The sequence below is a fragment of the Haliotis cracherodii genome, unplaced genomic scaffold (genome assembly GCF_022045235.1).
Source record: "Haliotis cracherodii isolate W230 unplaced genomic scaffold, xgHalCrac1.p SCAF_14, whole genome shotgun sequence".
Classification (NCBI taxonomy): Eukaryota; Metazoa; Mollusca; class Gastropoda; order Lepetellida; family Haliotidae; genus Haliotis; species Haliotis cracherodii.
In genome coordinates, this window is record NW_027266269.1 from 23,475,855 (window position 1) to 23,495,865 (window position 20,011).

The 20,011-nt window shown below is 39.5% G+C and overlaps 1 protein-coding gene across 1 annotated transcript in view; it reads right to left on the reverse strand.

Annotated features, from left to right (window-relative positions):
- The window catches only part of LOC139460308 (uncharacterized), a 46,444-nt gene extending 27,708 nt beyond the window's left edge, over positions 1-18,736 (reverse strand). Inside the window, exons 1-12 of the mRNA XM_071241800.1 lie at positions 18,703-18,736; positions 16,726-16,749; positions 11,127-11,192; positions 10,185-10,241; positions 8,740-8,766; positions 7,596-7,637; positions 6,050-6,076; positions 5,448-5,480; positions 5,001-5,042; positions 3,687-3,731; positions 2,979-3,020; positions 1,998-2,192 (exon numbers count right to left, since the gene is read on the reverse strand). Coding sequence (XP_071097901.1) covers positions 1,998-2,192; positions 2,979-3,020; positions 3,687-3,731; positions 5,001-5,042; positions 5,448-5,480; positions 6,050-6,076; positions 7,596-7,637; positions 8,740-8,766; positions 10,185-10,241; positions 11,127-11,192; positions 16,726-16,749; positions 18,703-18,736 — 634 coding nt within the window. The remainder of the gene's footprint in view (positions 1-1,997; positions 2,193-2,978; positions 3,021-3,686; positions 3,732-5,000; positions 5,043-5,447; positions 5,481-6,049; positions 6,077-7,595; positions 7,638-8,739; positions 8,767-10,184; positions 10,242-11,126; positions 11,193-16,725; positions 16,750-18,702) is intronic.
- Positions 18,737-20,011: the final 1,275 nt, after the last annotated feature.

Here is a 20,011-nt window from a genome sequence, read left to right on the forward strand (position 1 = left end):
GTCAGGCGTGAGACCATGTACAGCTGACGAGTGTATCATGGTATGCCACACACTACACAAACAGGCGTGTGACCATGTACAGCTGACGAATGTATCGCTGTATGTCACACACTACACCAACAGGTGTGAATTCATGTACAGTTGACGAGTGTATCCAAATCGGAAGAAAACAGATCGGTTCTGATACCTGCAGTCAACAGAATTCGACCAGTGGTTGTATAATCAAGAACCACAAGAAACATACCCTGTGATGACACCCTACTAAGTTGTGAAAGTTCAGAAAGTTTCATAAGACCATGGAAGGAAAGAAGGAAATGTGGTTCAGGTCGTCCACGTTTACAACCACGAGGAGCCCACGAGCTTGGGCTTCTTGCGTGTAATCCGTTGGGCATGAGAGATTCGAACCGATGGACAGCGGATCCTGGCACGCATAGCTGTTGTGAAGGGATGGGGGGAGAGGGGGGGGGGGGGTACTAGAATGGTTGTTTCAACTTTACTTATCTCTCCCATAGTGTTTCAACAACTGTTCCACAATCACATGTCGTAACAGGCGTCACAATGCTGACATCAACACATCCACGGATGTCAATCACATCTTTGATCACTGTAAATCAGCTTGCACTGACTTAAATAGATATTTGTCGTTGTTGGTGTACTAGCTCGATGGTCTACTCCTGAAATATTAATTCTATATCTGCTCGGACAAATTGACAAACCTAGAAACATAATCGGGGCGAACCGGAATTCGAACCCACAATCATAGGTTTCAACTCTGCACAGCGAATCGCGGCGCCTTAGACGACTGGGCCACCCGTGCCCCCGATTCTAATGCGATGTACGTCGTAGATACGCCAACCTTTGCTTGCTTACCGTGTCGGCAGATACTAAAAACTGATTATTCTAATGCTTTGACGTTTCATATTTACTTGTACATGGAATTTAAATTTAACACTGTTGACATACTGCATGTGAGTTGCATTCAGTGTACACGTACAGGTCTATTGTCACTGTACGGATTTTAGGAAACCTACCGTATTCGACGTAATAAGTGCCCCGCTCTAATAAGCGCCCACGGCGATATCTGCTAATTGACTAGTGAACAATCCCAATTAGCAACCCTTCCGATTGATCAGTGTACACAAGACTTATTTGTTCGTGTATATACGCATTCGAGTGCTATATGCACCCTTAATTTTGGGCAATTAAATTCTGGAAAAATATATCTGTCGTATATAAACAGTTCAGGCTGTCAGCATAAACCACGAAATTTATCTTTCAACTTTTTTTCACCAAAATATTATTCTAATAAGAGCCCCCTATTTCTAATTTTGAGAGCACCCTTGACGCTTATTACGTCGAATACGGTGTAAATTCCTCTGGGGGAGCAACACCAGCTTCGTCAAATGCATGGCATACTCACAAGGATCTAACAATACGTCTACTCTTACCTACACTACACGTTTAGCTGTTGTAGTATAGAAGGCGTCATATCAACTCACCCGAGAATAATACATTATCAAATTGACGTCATTGATTGATGTTGACGTCATCACAAACTGTGACGTAATAACAAATTTTCTATTACGTCAGAATAAAAATTACTTCCAAATCTGATTATTCCAGTCACGTGGTAATATGCATGAAATCTTTATCTACATGTTGGTTGGTTGGTTGGTTTGCTGTTTAACGCCGCACTGAGCAGTATTCCAGCTACATGACGGCAGTCTGTAAATAATCGAGTCTGGACCAGACAATCCAGTGATTAATATCATGAGCATCGATCCACGCTATTAGGATACGATGACATGCATCAACCAAGTCAGCTAGCCTGACCACCCGATCCCGTTAGTCGCCTTTTACGACCAGCATAGTCGCCTTTTACAGCAAGCATGGGTTGCTGAAGACCTATTCTATCCCGGAATCTTCACGGGTGTTTTATAAACTAAGTTAAATATTGAACTAAAGGGAATGATATCCCGAGAAATGATGATGCGTACCCAATTCTTGATTTGTACCTGTTGGTGACGTTCCCTGTGCTGGGCTAGCGGTTGGTGCTGGGTTCGAGCCTTGTGCCCCGGATGTGCTGGTGGCAATGTTAACTGGGGGATGGGCGGATGTGGGTGCAGGCGGACTCATGGTACTGAATGTCGTTTGTGTGGAGAATTGACTTGGTTGTTGCGTTGGTGAAACACCTTGACAAGAAAAGTGATAATTTAGTGTTAATGTGCAAATTGAGAGATGCTTACTATTACGATAGACGGTACTGTGAGGATTACTGAACCTAATGTCGCCAGTACGACATAAGTGAGTGATTGAGTGTGTGAGTGAGTTGGGTTTAACGCCGCTTTTAACATTATTCCAGTTATATCGCGGCGTGTCAGCTTACTATGGGAGTAAAGCCCGAAGTGATGCAGGTCTCAGACGTTTACCACTTTGGTGAAACCCACGATCACGGGTATGGTGCTGACAAACCTAGAAACATAATTGGGGTGAACCGGGATTCGAACCCACAATCATAGATTCCTGGCGTGTCCAAGGGACGCAACTCTGCACAGCGAATCGCGGCGCTTTAGACGCTTTTTTTTATATACTCTATATGCAGAGAACTGCAGTACCTAGTTAAGTTGCTGGCACCGTGCCAACCTTTTCGACGTACAGGCTAGTCACCGACTTATTACATGACGGCAACTGACCAATCAGATTGATTGATTCTATAGCGAGTAATGATATTCACTGGACGCTGGTAGCGCGATATTTCGGGTCAATGTTCTTCTTCGACGGCCACAAACGCACAAGAAAATGTTTTGTCATCCGTCTACAGTAATTCAAACACAATACTAGTAGATTAAATCTTACATTGAGGATTTTTTGCTTAGACCTCTCCTTGTTAGTACTGTACCGGAATGAATGCGGCAGGCATTGTTGTTTTAATCTAATACGATATTTGTGCTTATTGTATTTTCATGCTCCGTACTTACCCGCTGATCCGTGCATTTGGGAATTAAGTTGGGAATTCATGGCTGCAATGAAACAAAACACACATATTATTTAATCAAAATATTTATTAAAAATAATGTCCTACGAAATTATCTTAGCTCATAAGATGTTTATGTGAATAACTGTTGTCCTTTACAGATATTGCAAATACAGTAAACTACGGTTATAACGAACAGGCTTATAACGAACTGACGAATATAAAGAACTTACTTTTTGGACCCGACTAATTGCTGTAGTCATGCTGTATATGTACTTATAACGAAATACGGTTATAACGAACTAAAATTAGTAGTCCCTTTGAGTTCGTTATAACCGTAGTTTACTGTAGCTGAATAATCTCTTTCATTATCACATTAGAATATAAACAATTACAAAAGCCTAATGTGGCCACTTTGAATGTATAATATTTTCCATTATTTCAATTACTAATTGTTTTACTCGTAATTCCGATCATTTTTTCGTTATGTTAATTATTTTAATAACTAAAACAATACTAAATTTGGAGTGTAGTCGAAATTACGAGAAAATAATTTCAATATATGGTTTTAAATAATCGAGAAAATAATGTCAATATATGTTATATATATCCGAAATAACGAGAAACATTCTCGAAATAACGCTACCAAAGTGGCACCATGTGGCTTTCGGACTAAATGATTGAGTTTCTAAAGTCATGAAATTTTGGTCACCATTGAAATTGGATCTTGCTTGCTGCATCATGGCCTCATATTGAGCTGAAACAGAAACATCAGTTCAACACTGGTTTCCCTGAAGCTGAGTATACCAACACAGTAGATATTTATAATCAGACACAATCTTGGATCAGTAAAGGTATATGTTAAGAAACGCGTTATTCTCAAGTTTATTTTTTATATATTTTAGCAATGTCATCTATAATTAAAAATATGTAAATGTCAAATATACAGAGGGTAAATTCTACAAACACGTCACAAACACAGATATTCCTTGAAGCACTAAGCACCCGCAAAACACAACCCCTAAATTGCATGTAATTCCATTCGTTAGTTTATGTTTCCATAAATATAATCTAGGCCACGCCTACTATCGCACTACTCTGTTCTGATTGGTCGGGCTTGTGTCACATGATTGCCATGAACGATGTCACTGATTTCGCATCGATGTCAACCGTTTTTGTGACAATAATCAAATATGCAACCTATGAAGTTATTCATTTTTACTTATATAATCATAAGAAAACACGTCGACATTTTGATTTATGTGTCTGAGTGAGAGGCGTAGACTGTTAGAGCATACACATGAGAGCTTCATTATAAGAGTGGAACAGGCACTACATTATAGCTGTGAATGCGACACTACATACAGGTGTACTACTTCCAGTTTGATTATGGTACTGGGTGCCGTTGTACAAAGCGATCTTAACGTGAAGCTGATCGTAACTCCCATACCTTAACATAGGCGTACGACAGTCGTAGCCCTACGGTTGTTTTGTATAATTACACCCTGGTCCTAAAGAGTTAGTGAGTGAGTTGGGTTTAACGCCGCTTTTAACATTATTCCAGTCATATCGCGGCGTGTCAGCTTAATTTTTGGAGGAAAGCCCGAAGTGATGCAGGTCTCAGACGTTTACCACTTCGGTGAAACCCACAGGCACAGGCATGGTGCTGACAAACCTAGACACATGCTCGGGGCGAACCGGGATTCAAACCCACAATCATAGGTTTCTGGCGTGCCCAAGGGACGCAACTCTGCACAGCGAATCGCGGCGCATTAGACGACTTGGCCACCCGTGCCCCCTGGTCCTCAAGATGACATCGAAAGAAAATCACAAGCAGACACGTGAACTTTGGTTACAGTAACCATAGGTACCATTTGTCTGATTCACAGTTCCTGAATTTGTGAATAATACTACCCACTTACCAACAGGCATTAGAAGTAGATGATACCCTGCACAATATACGTTACTATTAGAAGCAATGGACGCATAACTACTGCTCAGCTGCGACTAGGGTTACCATAGATACCATTTGTCTGGTTCCCAGTTCCAGTTTCATTTAAAGCCTGGTCTTTAAAAGAAAACATTTAACACTCAATTTAACAGTGTATACACGCCCTGTGTTAAGATGGTAAATTGTTTGAGTGAGTGAGTATGTTTTGTATGCCGCTTTTAGCAATATTCCAGCAATATCACGTCGAGGGACTCCAGAAATTGGCTTCCCACTTGGTACCCATCTTCGGCGTGACGAGAAAGCGCTTAAACCACTTGGCTGCCCCTCCGCACCTACATTGTTTGAGATGGGTGACACACTCACTCACGCCATGCTTTATATTTTGTATTTGTCACATCCCCAGCTGTAGGGGCAAGAAGAAAAATAAAACACTCTAATTAACAACAAGTTCATAAGGTAAGGTATTTTGGTATAAATGTTTAGATGAGAAGTCACACAAACCGATTTAGGTTTAAGACTTACCGGCTGCTTGTTGCATCATTGCGAACTGTGCACCTGAATCAGAATAAGATAAAAGACGTGAATTCATGGCATTACTGTATCTATTTGTTTTGGGTCCCGGATCCGAGACGTCAATAGACGCCGACTCAAAACTGAATCAGCAAAGTCGCGGGTAGTTTTCTTGTACACACTGGGTCACCCGGGAAATCTGCTGACGCATATTGACAAATATGGTCTCCAATGCAGTTCCTCATGTTGACTTACTATATGACTTTACTATATGTTCCCGTGTTTTTCAGGTGAACACTTGACTTGCCTTTGCATGTGTTTGTAATGGGTGCCTACGGTGTTGCAGGATACGCTTACCTTTTCGGGAACACCTGGTATCATCACTACTTGATAATGACTCAAATGTGTATAAAGTCGAAATTGAACAATATACTCGCTTTTAGCAGAGATTTCTTATGAATATGGAAATGGTTTTGTCAGTTTAATTCTTGATTCATGGCAGGAGAGCAAAATTGAAGTAATGAAAACCTTTTTCTTAGATGAGCGACATTTGAGAGATGACAAAAAAATATAATTGTACAGACTGGCTCATATGATATTACGTCAGTACCCACCATTTGGTTGCATCATCATCTGTGCATCTGAAAAAAACACATGGAGGAATACATGAATGTTTAGGAGTGATGGAAAATCTGACAATCGAGTAGAAATACGACCATGATAAAATATATCATTTTACTGGAAGAATAGCTCCCTCTCTAAAGTCATTAATGTCCAAACAAACACCATATCTCAAAACCTATGAAAGATGCAATTTTCAAGCATTTTCTCTTCAAGCCTGGAAATGTTGTCATGGGTACCAGCGACTGAGCAAGGACAGTGCTATCAATGTCTTGAATGATCATGGGCACTTTAATAGTGTTACCCAGCGTCAAAATTACACAGTATATTGAAACTCAGCGTTTGGAGACATGTATAGCTAAATCAAAGCAATGACCAGTTACTTTGAAAAGATGTATCATCAAGACAACAGGCAATGTATAAAGTTTCCTTTGGATAATTGTGTTTTTTCCTTTACGGTCAGAATATTAAATGATATTCTATATGAGTACATTTCTGAAAAGAGGTGAAGAGGGAAATTGTTCATTAAAACACACATCATGGCCATCGGGACGTGCAGTCAGCATTTTGCAATATATACATGCTTATATACTTACAGTTGAGAAGGACGTGTATAACCATTATAAAGTTGTCCAGCAACAATGCTACATTTCCACATTTTAATTACATATTACTAATTACCCCATACCACTATTCTAAACTACTGACACCAAAGCATCTAAAAGCATCCATTGCAAGCAATGACAAACAAAATCAATCCACATCTCGACTATATATGGAGTTTGTTTGTTTGTTGTTTAACGCCGCACTTAGTAATGTTCCAGCTACGTGACGGCGGTCTGTTAATAACCAGAATGGACCAGACTATCCAGTAATTGACGTCATGAGCATCCATCAACGCAATTGCCAGGCATCAACCACGTCAGCGACGAGCCTGACCACCCGATCCCCTTAGTCGCCTCTCGCGACAAGCATAGTCGCCTTTTACGGCAAGCATGGGTTGCGCATGAGAGACCCAGCTTGACACAGGAGGTCATTCAGGTCTTCCACTTTGGTGAAACTCATGAGCACACACCGTGAAACATTATAAGGTTTAAAATGATAAACAAAGCCTTCACTCCACAATATATACAGTGCATAGTAGTACGCACTTACCACCGACAATAACACATTGAACTACAACAAAGCAAATAGCACCCTTCCCAAGAATCTGCACATATAGCAAGCAAGCGTACACTATTTATCAGCTGTGATTAATGTACGAGTTTGCTTGATTCACAGTTCCAGAAGAGATGCACAATATTTGCCACTTATCAACAGACACATCTACGGAGAAGCAAAACCGATAATTCCCTTCCCAAGAATCTGCACATGTAGCAAGCAAGCGTACACTATTTATCAGCTGTGATTAATGAGTTTGCTTGATTAACAGTTCCAGAAGCAATGCACAACCGATCATTCCCTTCCCATGAATCTTCATTCATGGAAGCAATGGTGGCATACACTACTTATCAGCATGATTATCGTAACCATAGATACCATTTGTCTGGTTCCCAGTTCCAGTTTGATTTGTTGTCTTGTCTTTAAAAATATAAAACATTGCACAATATTTAGTACTTAAGTACGTTTGAATTAAAGATTGTTTGGTTCAAAGATTAGGTTTACAAGAGGCAGAACCGTCCAAAGCACGTTTCCATCTCGTTTGATAAGTCGTTGTGATTAGAGCAGTGTCTGTGCAATCATTAAATGCAAGATTGACATGCATCATAGTGTCGGAGAAAAGTTAAACTGTTTGGGTAAGAATTAAATAGTGTTTGGGTAAGAATTAAACAGTGTTGGAGTAAGAAGTCAAACAGTGTTGGAGTAAGAAGTCAAACAGTTTTAGCTTAAGAAGTTAAACAATGTTGGAGTAAGAAGTAAACCAGTGCTGGAGTAAGATAAACTCTGTAGGAGGTTGAACATTGCTGGAGAAAGAATTCAACAGTGTTGGAGTAGGAATTCAACAGTGTTGGGAAAAGAGTCAAACAATGTTGTAAGAACTAAACAGTGTTGGGTTAAGAATAAAACAGTGTTTGGGTAAGAATTAAAAATTGTTGGAGAACGAATTAAACAGTGTTGTAAGAATTAAACAGTGTTGGGTTAAGAATTTTACAGTGTTGGAGTAAGAATTTAACAGTGTTGGAGAAAGAAGTTAAACAGTGTTGGAGAAAGAATTTAACAGTGTTGGAGAAAGAATTAAACAGTGTTGGAGAAAGAAGTTAAACAGTGTTGGAGAAAGAAGTTAAAGAGTGTTGGAGGAAGAAGTTAAACAGTGTTGGAGAAAGAATTAAACAGCTTCGGAGTACGAAGTCAAACAGTGTTTGCTTAAGAAGTTAAACAGTGTTGGAGTAAGAAGTCAAACAGCTTTGGAGCAAGAAGTCAAACAGTGTTTGCTTAAGAAGTTAAACAGTGTTGGAGTAAGAAGTCAAACAGCTTTGGAGTAAGAATTAAACAGTGTTGGAGTGAGAATTAACAGCTTTGGAGTAAGAAGTCAAACAGTGTTCGCGTAAGAAGATACGCCGAGTAGAAGTAGAGTAAGAAGGTAAAGAGTTGTTTCTCAATTAATTCAGATGCATTTTCTGGGTCTAATACTTGTCCGGGTCTAGTATCCAATAAGTTGATTAACCGAACACTATGAACATACCAGCTGCTTGCTGCATCATTGACGTACCTGGAACCGAGAATATAAAGCACATTACCTTTACATGACATGCCAAATGCGTTTGTAAAGTAATGAAACGACACATCATTGACTTTCCCAGACGCAGCATGTACATATGGATTGTGTATTATGATTGGCTTGTTTGTGCAATAAAAAACTAAAAGCATACATGTGCGGGTAGTCACTGTGCCAATATTGTACATTCTACGTTTTGTGACGACCGTGAGAAAGGGAAACACATTGATTTTTTGCAGGCACTGAAACATGAACAATATATAGTGATTCGCTGTCTGGAACACTTCCAAACGTATGGTGTTAAATGGACGTGTTGTGCTATATTTCAGAACAAATGCGTTGCAGCTTGCACAAGCATATCTCACTTTCTGAAACATTTATTATCATTTTAAATCAGGAAGTCTGGATTGTTTCCATCAGTTTAAACGCTTCTTCCGTGTAGCGACATTTGTCGTGGGTGACAAGTCTTGTCATCAATCAAGCTTCGTGACAGAATACAACTGTGATGGATACAACATGACTGGATCCCTTTGATCACGAACTTTTGCCAAAAATAGTTTCGGAGACAAAACGTCCGTTAAAAATATTATTTAATATACATCCTATGTGAAACTGGTATAGGAAGCCTCCTTGTGGAATTACAGTTGCAAAGAAAAAGAAGAACTATGTTTATCATTTTCTTTTCTTTTTTTTTGTTTAAGGCCGTACATTATTCTAGGCTTATAACACTTTTATACAGACAGATCAGACAATCCACTGATTAATATAATGAGCATCGGTCCACGTCATGGGGGTGAAATGGCAAGGGATAGAATGGGTCTTCCGCAACCATGCTCATCATCAGTGCCGACTCTGGGGATCGGGTGGTCAGGCTTACTGAATTGGTTGATACGTGTCATCCCAATTGCATAGATCGATGCACATGACGTCAATCACTGGATTGTCTGGCCCAGACGTGATTATTTGCAAGGCGCTGACATATACATGTAGACGGAATATTTCTGTTTGCGGTGTTAAAAACAAACAAACAAACATTGCATGGTCCTTGTTCATTCAGTTGTATCATGTTTTCATATGGGTCCCCTCTCGCGACCAGCAGAGTTTGATTGAGGCTTAGTTTAACCTAGAATGCGATACCAAGCCGCAGTTTACATGGCTACTCAGACACAGTATACTCCGAGCCGACCAGTCTTTGTTTAATCCCCTCAACGCCGAGTGGCAGACAGGGATACAAGTCCCACTTTTAACTTTTGGTAAGACGCAGCCGGGGTTCGAACCACCGACCTTCCGCTCTGTCACTTAATGTCAAGCGCTAGGAAGGGTAACAACAAATACCTTCTTTTAACGTCTTTTGGTATGGCACAGCCGGGAATAGAACACCGACCTTACAAGTCATTACAGAGTGACATTACCTGCTTGTCCGGTTTGGCTCTGCGCAAGTTGTCCAGCAGACTGCGGTGCATTGCCACCTTGAGAAATAACAAAAAATATACACCAGTACAATAACACGCACTCATGCAGTCGTACGCCGTCTGGTGTGAATGTGTGTAGGTATGTAGGAATATGTGTTGGTCTCCAGGAATGTGTGAATGTCTCTAGGAACGAGTGTAAGCCACTAGAAATGTGTGTAGGTCTCTAGGAATGTGTGTAGGTCTCTAGATGTGTGTAGGTCTCTAGGAATGTGTGTAGGTCTCTAGGGATTTGTGTAGGTCTCTAGGAATGTGCGTAGGTCTGTAGATATGTGTAGGTCTCTTGGAATGTGTGTAGGCCTCCAGGAATGTGAAAATAACAGAAAATGTACACCAGTACTGTCACACGCACTCATGCAATCGTACGTACGTCGTCTGATGTGAATGTGTGTAGGTCTGTAGGAATGTGAGTTGGTCTCTAGGAATGTGTGAAGGTCTCTAGGAACGAATGTACGCCACTAGAAATGTGTGTGGGTCTCTAGGAATGAATGCAGGTCTCTAGGATTGTGTGTTGGTCTCTAGCAATGTGAGTAGGCCTCTAGGAATGTTCGTAGGTCTCTAAATATGTGAAGGTCGAAAGACCATCGTTACAGACAGACATATCACAGGTAACGCTGTATGAAAGGAAGCTATCAAGCGATACCCAATGGCTTGAAGGCCTAAAGTAGCCCGTAACCTACATATGTCATAATGGAATGGACTTTCTGCCCAAGACACCGGTGTTACAATTGCCAGTTATGCACAGTTTCTTAAAAAAAACCATGACGTTAGCGTTTTAACGAAATCTTCTTTCCGGTGTTAAGAAGCGTTTTGAATAATCACTCGCTGTATACCTTTAATATCTTTAAAGAAAAGGATGCTCTGTAATGTAACATATGTACATACCTTGGTTGGTTCCCTGTGACATGGCGAAGAAGCCGCTTGGTTGCCAAGACGTAGTGGGCATTCCGACTGAAACAGATCATATAGAGAGTGAGTGAATGAATTTCGTGGAACTCCGCTTTGAGCAATATTAAGTTATATCTCAGCGTGGTAGCTTAATGTGCAAACGACGCTGGAAGTGAACTAGGATGAATGGTTTTATGCGTTTACCACTATGATGATCGGTGTCATGCGTTTATCACTAAGATCAACGGTTTTATTCGTTTTCCACTATGTTGAACGATGTCAGGCGTTTAGCACCAAGATGAACGGTTTTATGCGTTTTCCACTAAGATGATCGGTGTCATGCGTTTATCACAAAGATGAACGGTTTTATGCGTTTTCCACTATGATGAACGGTGGCATGCGTTTTTCACTAAGATCAACGGTTTTATGCGTTTTCCACAAAAAAAACCCTAACTGGAGACCCAAAAGATTTGTATGGGGTTTCATAAGACGTCGCCTGGCCAGTCAGATAACTAGATAACAAGACAATTACATGTCTTGACCGCTTCAAGTCCCTCTTCAATAGTGCCACAATTTCAGGTCTCCACCATCCTCGGTGATCCAGGGTATTGCATCTCCATTACGAACCCTAGACCCATTGGCAGCCATATACAACATGCTGCGTGTTGAAGACCCATTAATTAATAGGCGGTTAATGTTCAGTCACTGTCTCCTACGGCGATCCGCAAACAGACACGGCCCATATACATTAAAGGAGGTTAATGAGAAAAGATCCTGGACATTTATGATCTTGTGACAAGTCAACATCCGAACATGGAAAAGGCCATTGTTCGTTTCAGATCCTGATATTTCTATATCTTCTTCCTAACCTTCCTAATAGCACAATGTATCAACCATACCGACATCTAAATAAACGCGATAAAACTATTTCCATAATCATAAGAGATCTCTCCTAAAGGCAGAGTCCATTGTACGATTCCGACTATATTATGATCGTGAACATGTGTTTATAAATTACTACCAAAGAGTGATGAAACGAGGTGTTTGCGAATAGATGAGCGTACCCTGTTCCACCAGTGGCACCCGTCACAAACACAATTGCTTCAGGGCTTAATTGAGTATTAAGTCAATCATGCACTCATATGCAAACAGTCTTCAATTCAACAAAATGTAGATGCAGTACTTGTTCTGTAAACATTGTCAACCAGTAAGAAATCACAAACAACAGAACCATTTTCAGCTAAAACGCAGCTTCTCAATTAATTCTTCAAATCTCTGAGGGCATTACATTTGATCATGGTGTTGTATTATTTATAAACTTCGTGACTTGGATTACCAAGCTGTTCTATACCAAGTCTTAGTTGTGACGATGGCTTGAACACGATGTTTTTGTTAACAATAAAGGGATTATTCAAACCTGACAGACTGACATCTGACGGAGAGGAGACGTGCTCTGATATATCAGAATATTACTTAACACTGTCCTATGTTCATGTCTCACGAAGTGGTATTCGACAGCTGGTCGACACGACGTCTACACCTGACAGAAGCAAAGACAGGAACCCTTCAGATTCAGATTCAGATTCAGATGAAGAGCATACGTTGTTATGGGAACTGTGTCCGCAACATTCTTATTATCCTTTACGTTCTGTGGACACCTGATGTATATATTTTCTTATTCAAAACTGACTTCCACGGGAGATATCGCTTGGGTGAAAATGTAACAAATTGGTCGGCAAATGCTTTCAGATAGACTTACGAGCCAGGTAGAAGAAGTGACCGCAGTTAAACCTTCAAGGTTCCTCAGTACGTGGAGTTTACGTATTCAAGACCCGGCAGTATAAAACGCAGGACGCAATTACATGGTATTTGGTATGCAGAGTTACAATTTACAAAATTAAAGTGTACGTAAAATTTCCTTTAAATAGTTTATTTTTCAATATTTTGTAAATCATTTAAAATCGTACCCTGTTATTACCTAAGAACTGGGGTTTCTTGAGAGATTTGTGTTATGTATTATTCGGGACTCTGGGGAGAGAAAATGAGACTTAGAGTGACAAAATGGATATTCGGGATTCAGGTGAGTAGGGGGTTAGCAGCAGTAAATTGTCTGTCCCATATTTGAAACCTTATCGTATACAGACAGACAGGCAGACACACACACACGCACGCACGCACGCACGCACGCACGCACGCGCGCACGCACGCAAGCACACACACACACACACACATACATACATACATACATACATACATACATACATACATACATACATACATACATACATACATACATACATACATACATACATACATACATACATATGCTTAATGAACTGGCTCAGGTGAAGTGCCTTCTCACATGTACATATTAATGCACAAGATTGATCGGTGTCGTGTCCTCCTGACATTCTCACTTAGCAATATTGATTACTCGTAAGTTTATAGTTCAAGAAAAAAGAATTTAAAAATCTATTAAAGTAAGACAAGGTTTCTCAAGTGGATCACATGATGATAAACGGTGTCCTTTATACACTTAATTTTAATTCCTACTTTTTTCCATTAAAACTTTGAAGTGAATAATCCTCATGCCGATTAGGTTATCATGTTTGTATTCAATCTCAATCAATTACAATTGACATCCATCCTTACGCCAATGAATCAAAGTAGCGAAACATTGTCACTGATCTGTCATTTAAGTCGACACATGGAATACCCTATTTATCATATACTTTTTGTGTACTTGTCTACCAGAAAATTTAATTATTTCATTACAAATGTAAAAGCTGTAAATTCTCCCTACCTAACACACAGGGACGGTTCACCACCCCTTGTATTTGCGACTTAAGAAGTAGTTTCGTGTTTGCGAAATCTTAACAAAACATAGACAAAAGTATAAAACAAATATTTACGGTCACGAAAATTCCTTCTCATACATTTCGATATGATTATATACAAAATCAAATTAACAAAATATATTCTTGAAAACAAGAAGTCCGCTGTTGGAAGCGAAAGAATACACTCTGGTCACGTAACAAAAATGGCGCTTTGCGAAAAGAAAAGTCTCGATTGACGAGTTAAATGAGAAATTTACTGTTTATAAGGGAACAGTTTCGAGAGAATAACAAACGGCAAGAAGTGATATTACCTCCCTAAACGACCGCCTGTTGTTATTTTGTCTTAACAATGTGGAAATTACGTCAACAGTTTGTGTGCGGGCTGGTCACTTACGACAAAGGGAGACAATTTAAGGGGAGGTAACTCTTGTCAAATTCTGTCAAAGTGTTATGTTCACAGCAGTGAAATATCAAGTGTTATGTTCACTGCAATGAAAATATCATTTTTCGCAACTTCGGAAAACCCAGTCTTTCACAGTGAAGTTAATAATAAATTTTAATTCCTACTATTTCCATTAAAACATTGAAGTGAAGATTCAACATGCCGATTAGGTTATCATGTTAGTGTTCAGTCTCAATCAATTATAATTGACATCTATTCTTATCCCAATGAGTCAAAGTAGCGAAACAGTGTCACTGATCTGTCATAGCATCCTGCGAATGATGAATGATTCGCTTGACACGTTCAGCTGAATGAGATATGAATGACGTTAATGCTTCACGAATTGTTCATGAAAACCATCCTAGTTGTCACACAACGAACTTCAGATGTCGAGATCGGTGCATTGTCTTCCTGACACACACATGCACTTCCCAACCTCCAATCAAACTGATTCAGCTTTGGCATGTAATAAACGTAGTGTTTCCGATGTCAAAATTTACTTCCGTTCACACTGTGACATATGTGTCATGTATTTTTTTTGCGTGAAGTGTTTAACACTCTATAAAGGAACATAATCAAAGACATATATATATGTTATATACAACGGATTTTCTCTACGTTAGTCCATTATTAACAACAGATAACATTATTAATAGACAGAAAACTTAGAGTGTGTTTTAAACGTTTTAGATTAGGTTTGAACAATTTAGTATGTAATACGGGTCGTTTTTCCTTAGTTTCAAAAAATATGCGTTTTTATCCTTTTTGTCCCACATTTATTGAAAACGAATACCATTTTATGCTTATCTGCCCATGTTATGAATAGCTCAGAACAAAATATTTTCAAGGTTTACCCCCAAACATCAATACACTAATCAAGCTCCTCCGTTTTGATGAAATATCTAACGAGCAACAAAAGAATACTATCCTATACATTAATTATGGTTTACGACTTCGCAACCGTCTTTGTACAAATGATGTCTATTCATTCTTTAGGTTATTTGCCTTCATTAATCAAATGCTTTTATCTCTTCTTCTTGTGTTGTGTTGCGACTTATTTTTCACAAAATTGTACACGTGCACATCTCTGTGCATATAAGTCTGCATGTTTATACTTCTACATGTACAAAATCGTATATATATAATGTTACTGTATGTATATGGGCCTATGGCCAGAATACAATAAATTATGATGATGATGATGAACAACCATTACGTACATATCATTGTAAAACGTCAATGACAGGGAATACGTGATTCCACCCGGTGTTCCCGAAAAGGGAAAACATACCCTGCTCCACCGATAGCACCCGTAACTCCCACAATAAGCATAAAAATAAATGCGTGTTTGTTACAAAACTATTAAAAGACAATCAATACATATCATGCAGGACTACTCACGCATCAGTGAGTATGTAGCTATCATATTCGAACCAGTGGGACAGGAGACCAAAATAACGGGGAAATATTTTTGTTTCAAATTCTACAAAAGGAGGAAGTAGTTGCCGGACACGTCTCCTGTCCTGGAACGGATATGTGTTGTAAGAAATTCAAAACTGTTCTATCCTCTTTAAAGAAAACAAGTCTTTGACTGTAACAAAAATCCTATATATCAAAGGGGTACTTTGTATCCTGGTTGGCCATCCATTCTCATTCATGGTCTAGATATTGTGACCCGCCTTAGATTGAAATGCAAACTGTCGGACAAAAGGAATTCTACACCAATGGTTGATGGTAGCTATGACAGGAAGGGAGGAATGGTTATTCTATGGTTATAGGGGTATCCAAGTTGTGTTTTGTACCTTAGGTTTACAGTCTGTCGGGGACAGTCTTCAGCCCAGTAACCTTTTGATAACGTTTGTTCAAGTGTATACTTTCTTTTACCCAGCACTTTATGTCATTGTTTTCTGGAAGTTTGGGACTGTCACTTTGATGCAGTTTAAGACCCCTTTTAAAGTTAATAGAATGTATATAACTTGTACCGTTTTTTCTTAGATTATGTTTATGTTCATCATTTATTTATCACTTCGTGAAGATCCGGGTTAGAACTGGTCTTCAGCAACCCATACTTGTAAGAGGCGACAAAAGGAATCGGGTGGTCAGGCTTGCTGACTTGGTTGATACATGTCATCCTATCCCAATTGCGTGGATCAATGCTAATGATGTCAAGACTCAGATGTAAGGTCAAGACTCGATTATTAACAGACCGCCGTTCTATAGCTGGAATATTGCCTTAGACGGCGTTAAGAGCAAACAAACAAACAAACATTTCATTTATATTTGAACCCATCAACAGTATGATTTGGTGCACACTTACCTATGATGTTCCGGGAAGCAAGTACTGTAACAAACAAAAATACATATTTAGCCAACTTGCTCCACATATATCTTCCTTTTTAAAAATGTAAATTATAGTTGTATCAAGAAGCGTTCATCTGTCTCCGTTTACCCTGAGGCGTAAACATCTGACACGCGAACAAATACATGTGATCATTATATGAAGATTGATATTCAACTCAATGAAATATTGACATATTACATTTTCACAAGTGCGGCATGTGAATGAAAGTAATGCCATCGCTTGTAATGGTTTGCAGAGGGGCGCCACTTCCCAGTACCACATGGACAGTGGAAACAATCTTTGGTAAGAAACGTCTAACCGAATCTCCCGAAGCGCCGCAATTTGCTGTGCATAATGGTATTCCTTGGTGTGTCAGAATTTGTCAATTTTGGGATCGAATACCCACTTCGCCCAGATTGCGAACCTTCATCTGTCAATAATCAGGGTTTTACCTTCCACATCAAGCTGACATGTTGTTATATAACGGAAAGTCTGCTCAAAACGGCGTTTGACCAATTCACAAACTCTCATTGTCTCTATATTAACTGATCAAGGCAGACAGTATTTATCTCCAAATCGTAAAAATTGAAGACAGATATGACATTGTCTAACAAACTGCATTTCGTCTGAATGTCTACTCAGTCTAAACAGAAGAATAATACACAACCTTGTTGTCCAGGTTATACATGCGGCAATTTAGAGGTGAAGATAAATGGAGTTTAACGTCGCGTTCAAGATTGTTGAATATATAGAGACTTGCAGGTGTGTGTGTGTGTGTGTGTGTGTGTGTGTGTGTGTGTGTGTGTGTGTGTGTGTGTGTGTGTGTGTGTGTGTGTGCTTCAAGCCGCCCAGCTCTTGTACAGATGCGCCTTCCATCTTGTAAGGATTTTGAGATTATGCGGCCGGGTATCGAACCACTGACCTTCCGCTCTCAGAGAAGACGCTCTGTCCACAATACCACGGGGAGGCGGTCAATTCTTTAAGAAACTGCATCAGCCTTATATGCTGATATCAGTTTATTGCCGCCATACCTATTGCCAATAGTTCCAATGTAGTGCGTATAGTTCGTGAATAAAATCCAGGAACATTGGATCCCAACATATGCCACATGATACATTGATGCACACACCATTTTCTGTCAATGTTTACGGAATATTAAGGATTAGGTCGCGGCATTCCTTCTAGCAAATATTAACTATCACTCAGATGAAGGGGACGCCATGGGGGTCAAACGTCACGCAGAATAGCACTGCCTGCATAGGTGCAATGTGTTCAGCCCATTTATAGTGCCGCCTGGTTGGGACATGGATAGAATGATGCCAAAAACGACTTAAAACAATACTCACTCAAAGTTCACCAGCGTTTTAAAAAGATACTGCATAAACTGCACATATACATAGAAACACCCTAGTGTAAAGTTTGTAACGCACTTATAACCAAGTCAGTTCAAATCCTTAAAATAATAAGAAGAAAAAGACCGAATTTCAGATACGACGATAGCATCTTAGTGAGTTATTATATTTAATATTGAATCAGAAATAATCTGGTTCGGGATTCTTTGTGAGATATGAATTTAGTCTCTTCCAGTACATAGTATATTTCAACAACGGTACAAGATTCACATCATTTAGGTACTTCTTTGATTCCATACGACGGGATTATCGAATGAGTGAGTGAGTATGGTTTTACGCCGCTTTTAGCAATATTCCAGCAATATCACGGCGGGGGACACCAGAAATGGGCTTCACACATTGTACCCATGTCGGGAATCGAACCCAGGTCTTCGGCGTGACGAGCGAACGCTTTAACCACTAGGCTACCCGACCGCCCTTATCGAATGAGGTATGATATTGCTGAAATATTTTAAAAAGCCACTAAATACCCAACTCACTCACTCATTCGAAAGAATAAAATATATAATACGATAAATAGATAAAAGTATTAGAATCTTACCGAAGAGAACTGTAGACACGAATAACGCTCTCATCTTGTTCAAGCCTTTCTGCGCTTATCGAAAATAGATATGGAGCGAAGACACAACCTTGTCTAACACAGCCGTCCCGCGGCAGCAAATATCACGACTGAGCAACACAGGTGAGCAGCAAGGCTTTTGTCTCAGTTTTAAGTTGATGGATTATCTAACATCATGACAGCTACCTTAAGCGCACTGTGAGGGAAGGGGGAGGGGCTTCGTAATTACGTTGACGGATTGCCGACAATAGCCCTGTATGAAAAGTACAGAGAATGACTCTGAGGTCATTCTGAAGGGTATGGATTAAGACGTGGTTGTGTCACTCAGCTGAATTAATGGCAGTTACAGATTCCACTTCACAATACGCATAACTGTCTTTTATACTGTTCGTGTCATTACGACATAAAATGAGGAGCATTTCAATTTCAAAAGAAACTAACTCGATATACTTTCATTTACTTTTACCACAGTTTACTTTATGGGTATGCATTGAGAGAATGGCAAACTCATGCTATGATTTCTGAAAATATGTATATAAAATACATTAAGAATAAAACATGGACGTATTCAAAACTGATGAACAAATCACTACCTATCAAATGATTGACAATGCACACCAGAATACCCAAATGTAATCTACATTCATTATTTAATTGTATTCTCGGAAAAAGAACAGTTACACAGATACATTTTCGGAAGTTTAAAGTTTTAAAATGATTTTTTTAAGATATAACACAGCTTTGTGTAGAATGGATACATCTAAACATTTATATTGTTCATATACTATTCAATAGTTGATAGAGTTAGTGAACTATGACGTCACTTGCAGCCGAAATGATGCCGATGCGACTTTAAAAATATTTACTCTCTCTGTGGTATATTTCAGACTGTTTACGTCAGTGAGTGAGCATTGTTTTACCCTGTTTTTAGTAATAGTCCAGCAATATGACGGCGAGGGACACCAGGAATGGGATTCAAACATTGTACCAATATGGGGAATCGACCCCGGGTCTTCGGCGTGAGGAGCGAACGTTTCAACCACTTGGCTACCCCACCGCCCCTCTGATTGGCTACGTTTGCAGATTAGTAAGGTGAAACATTTAATAATAGGGATGTCCCTATCATAAGTACCTGACGTTACTTTCAAAACTCAAAACCATCATGTATCATAAGAAATCGGCCATTTGGCATTGGTGGCTGGAAGTTGAGATTTGCTTTAAAAAATATAGGTTGTTCCAGGTACCTGAGATCGTAGGTTCGAATCCTAGATTATTCCTGCATTGTTTTCTG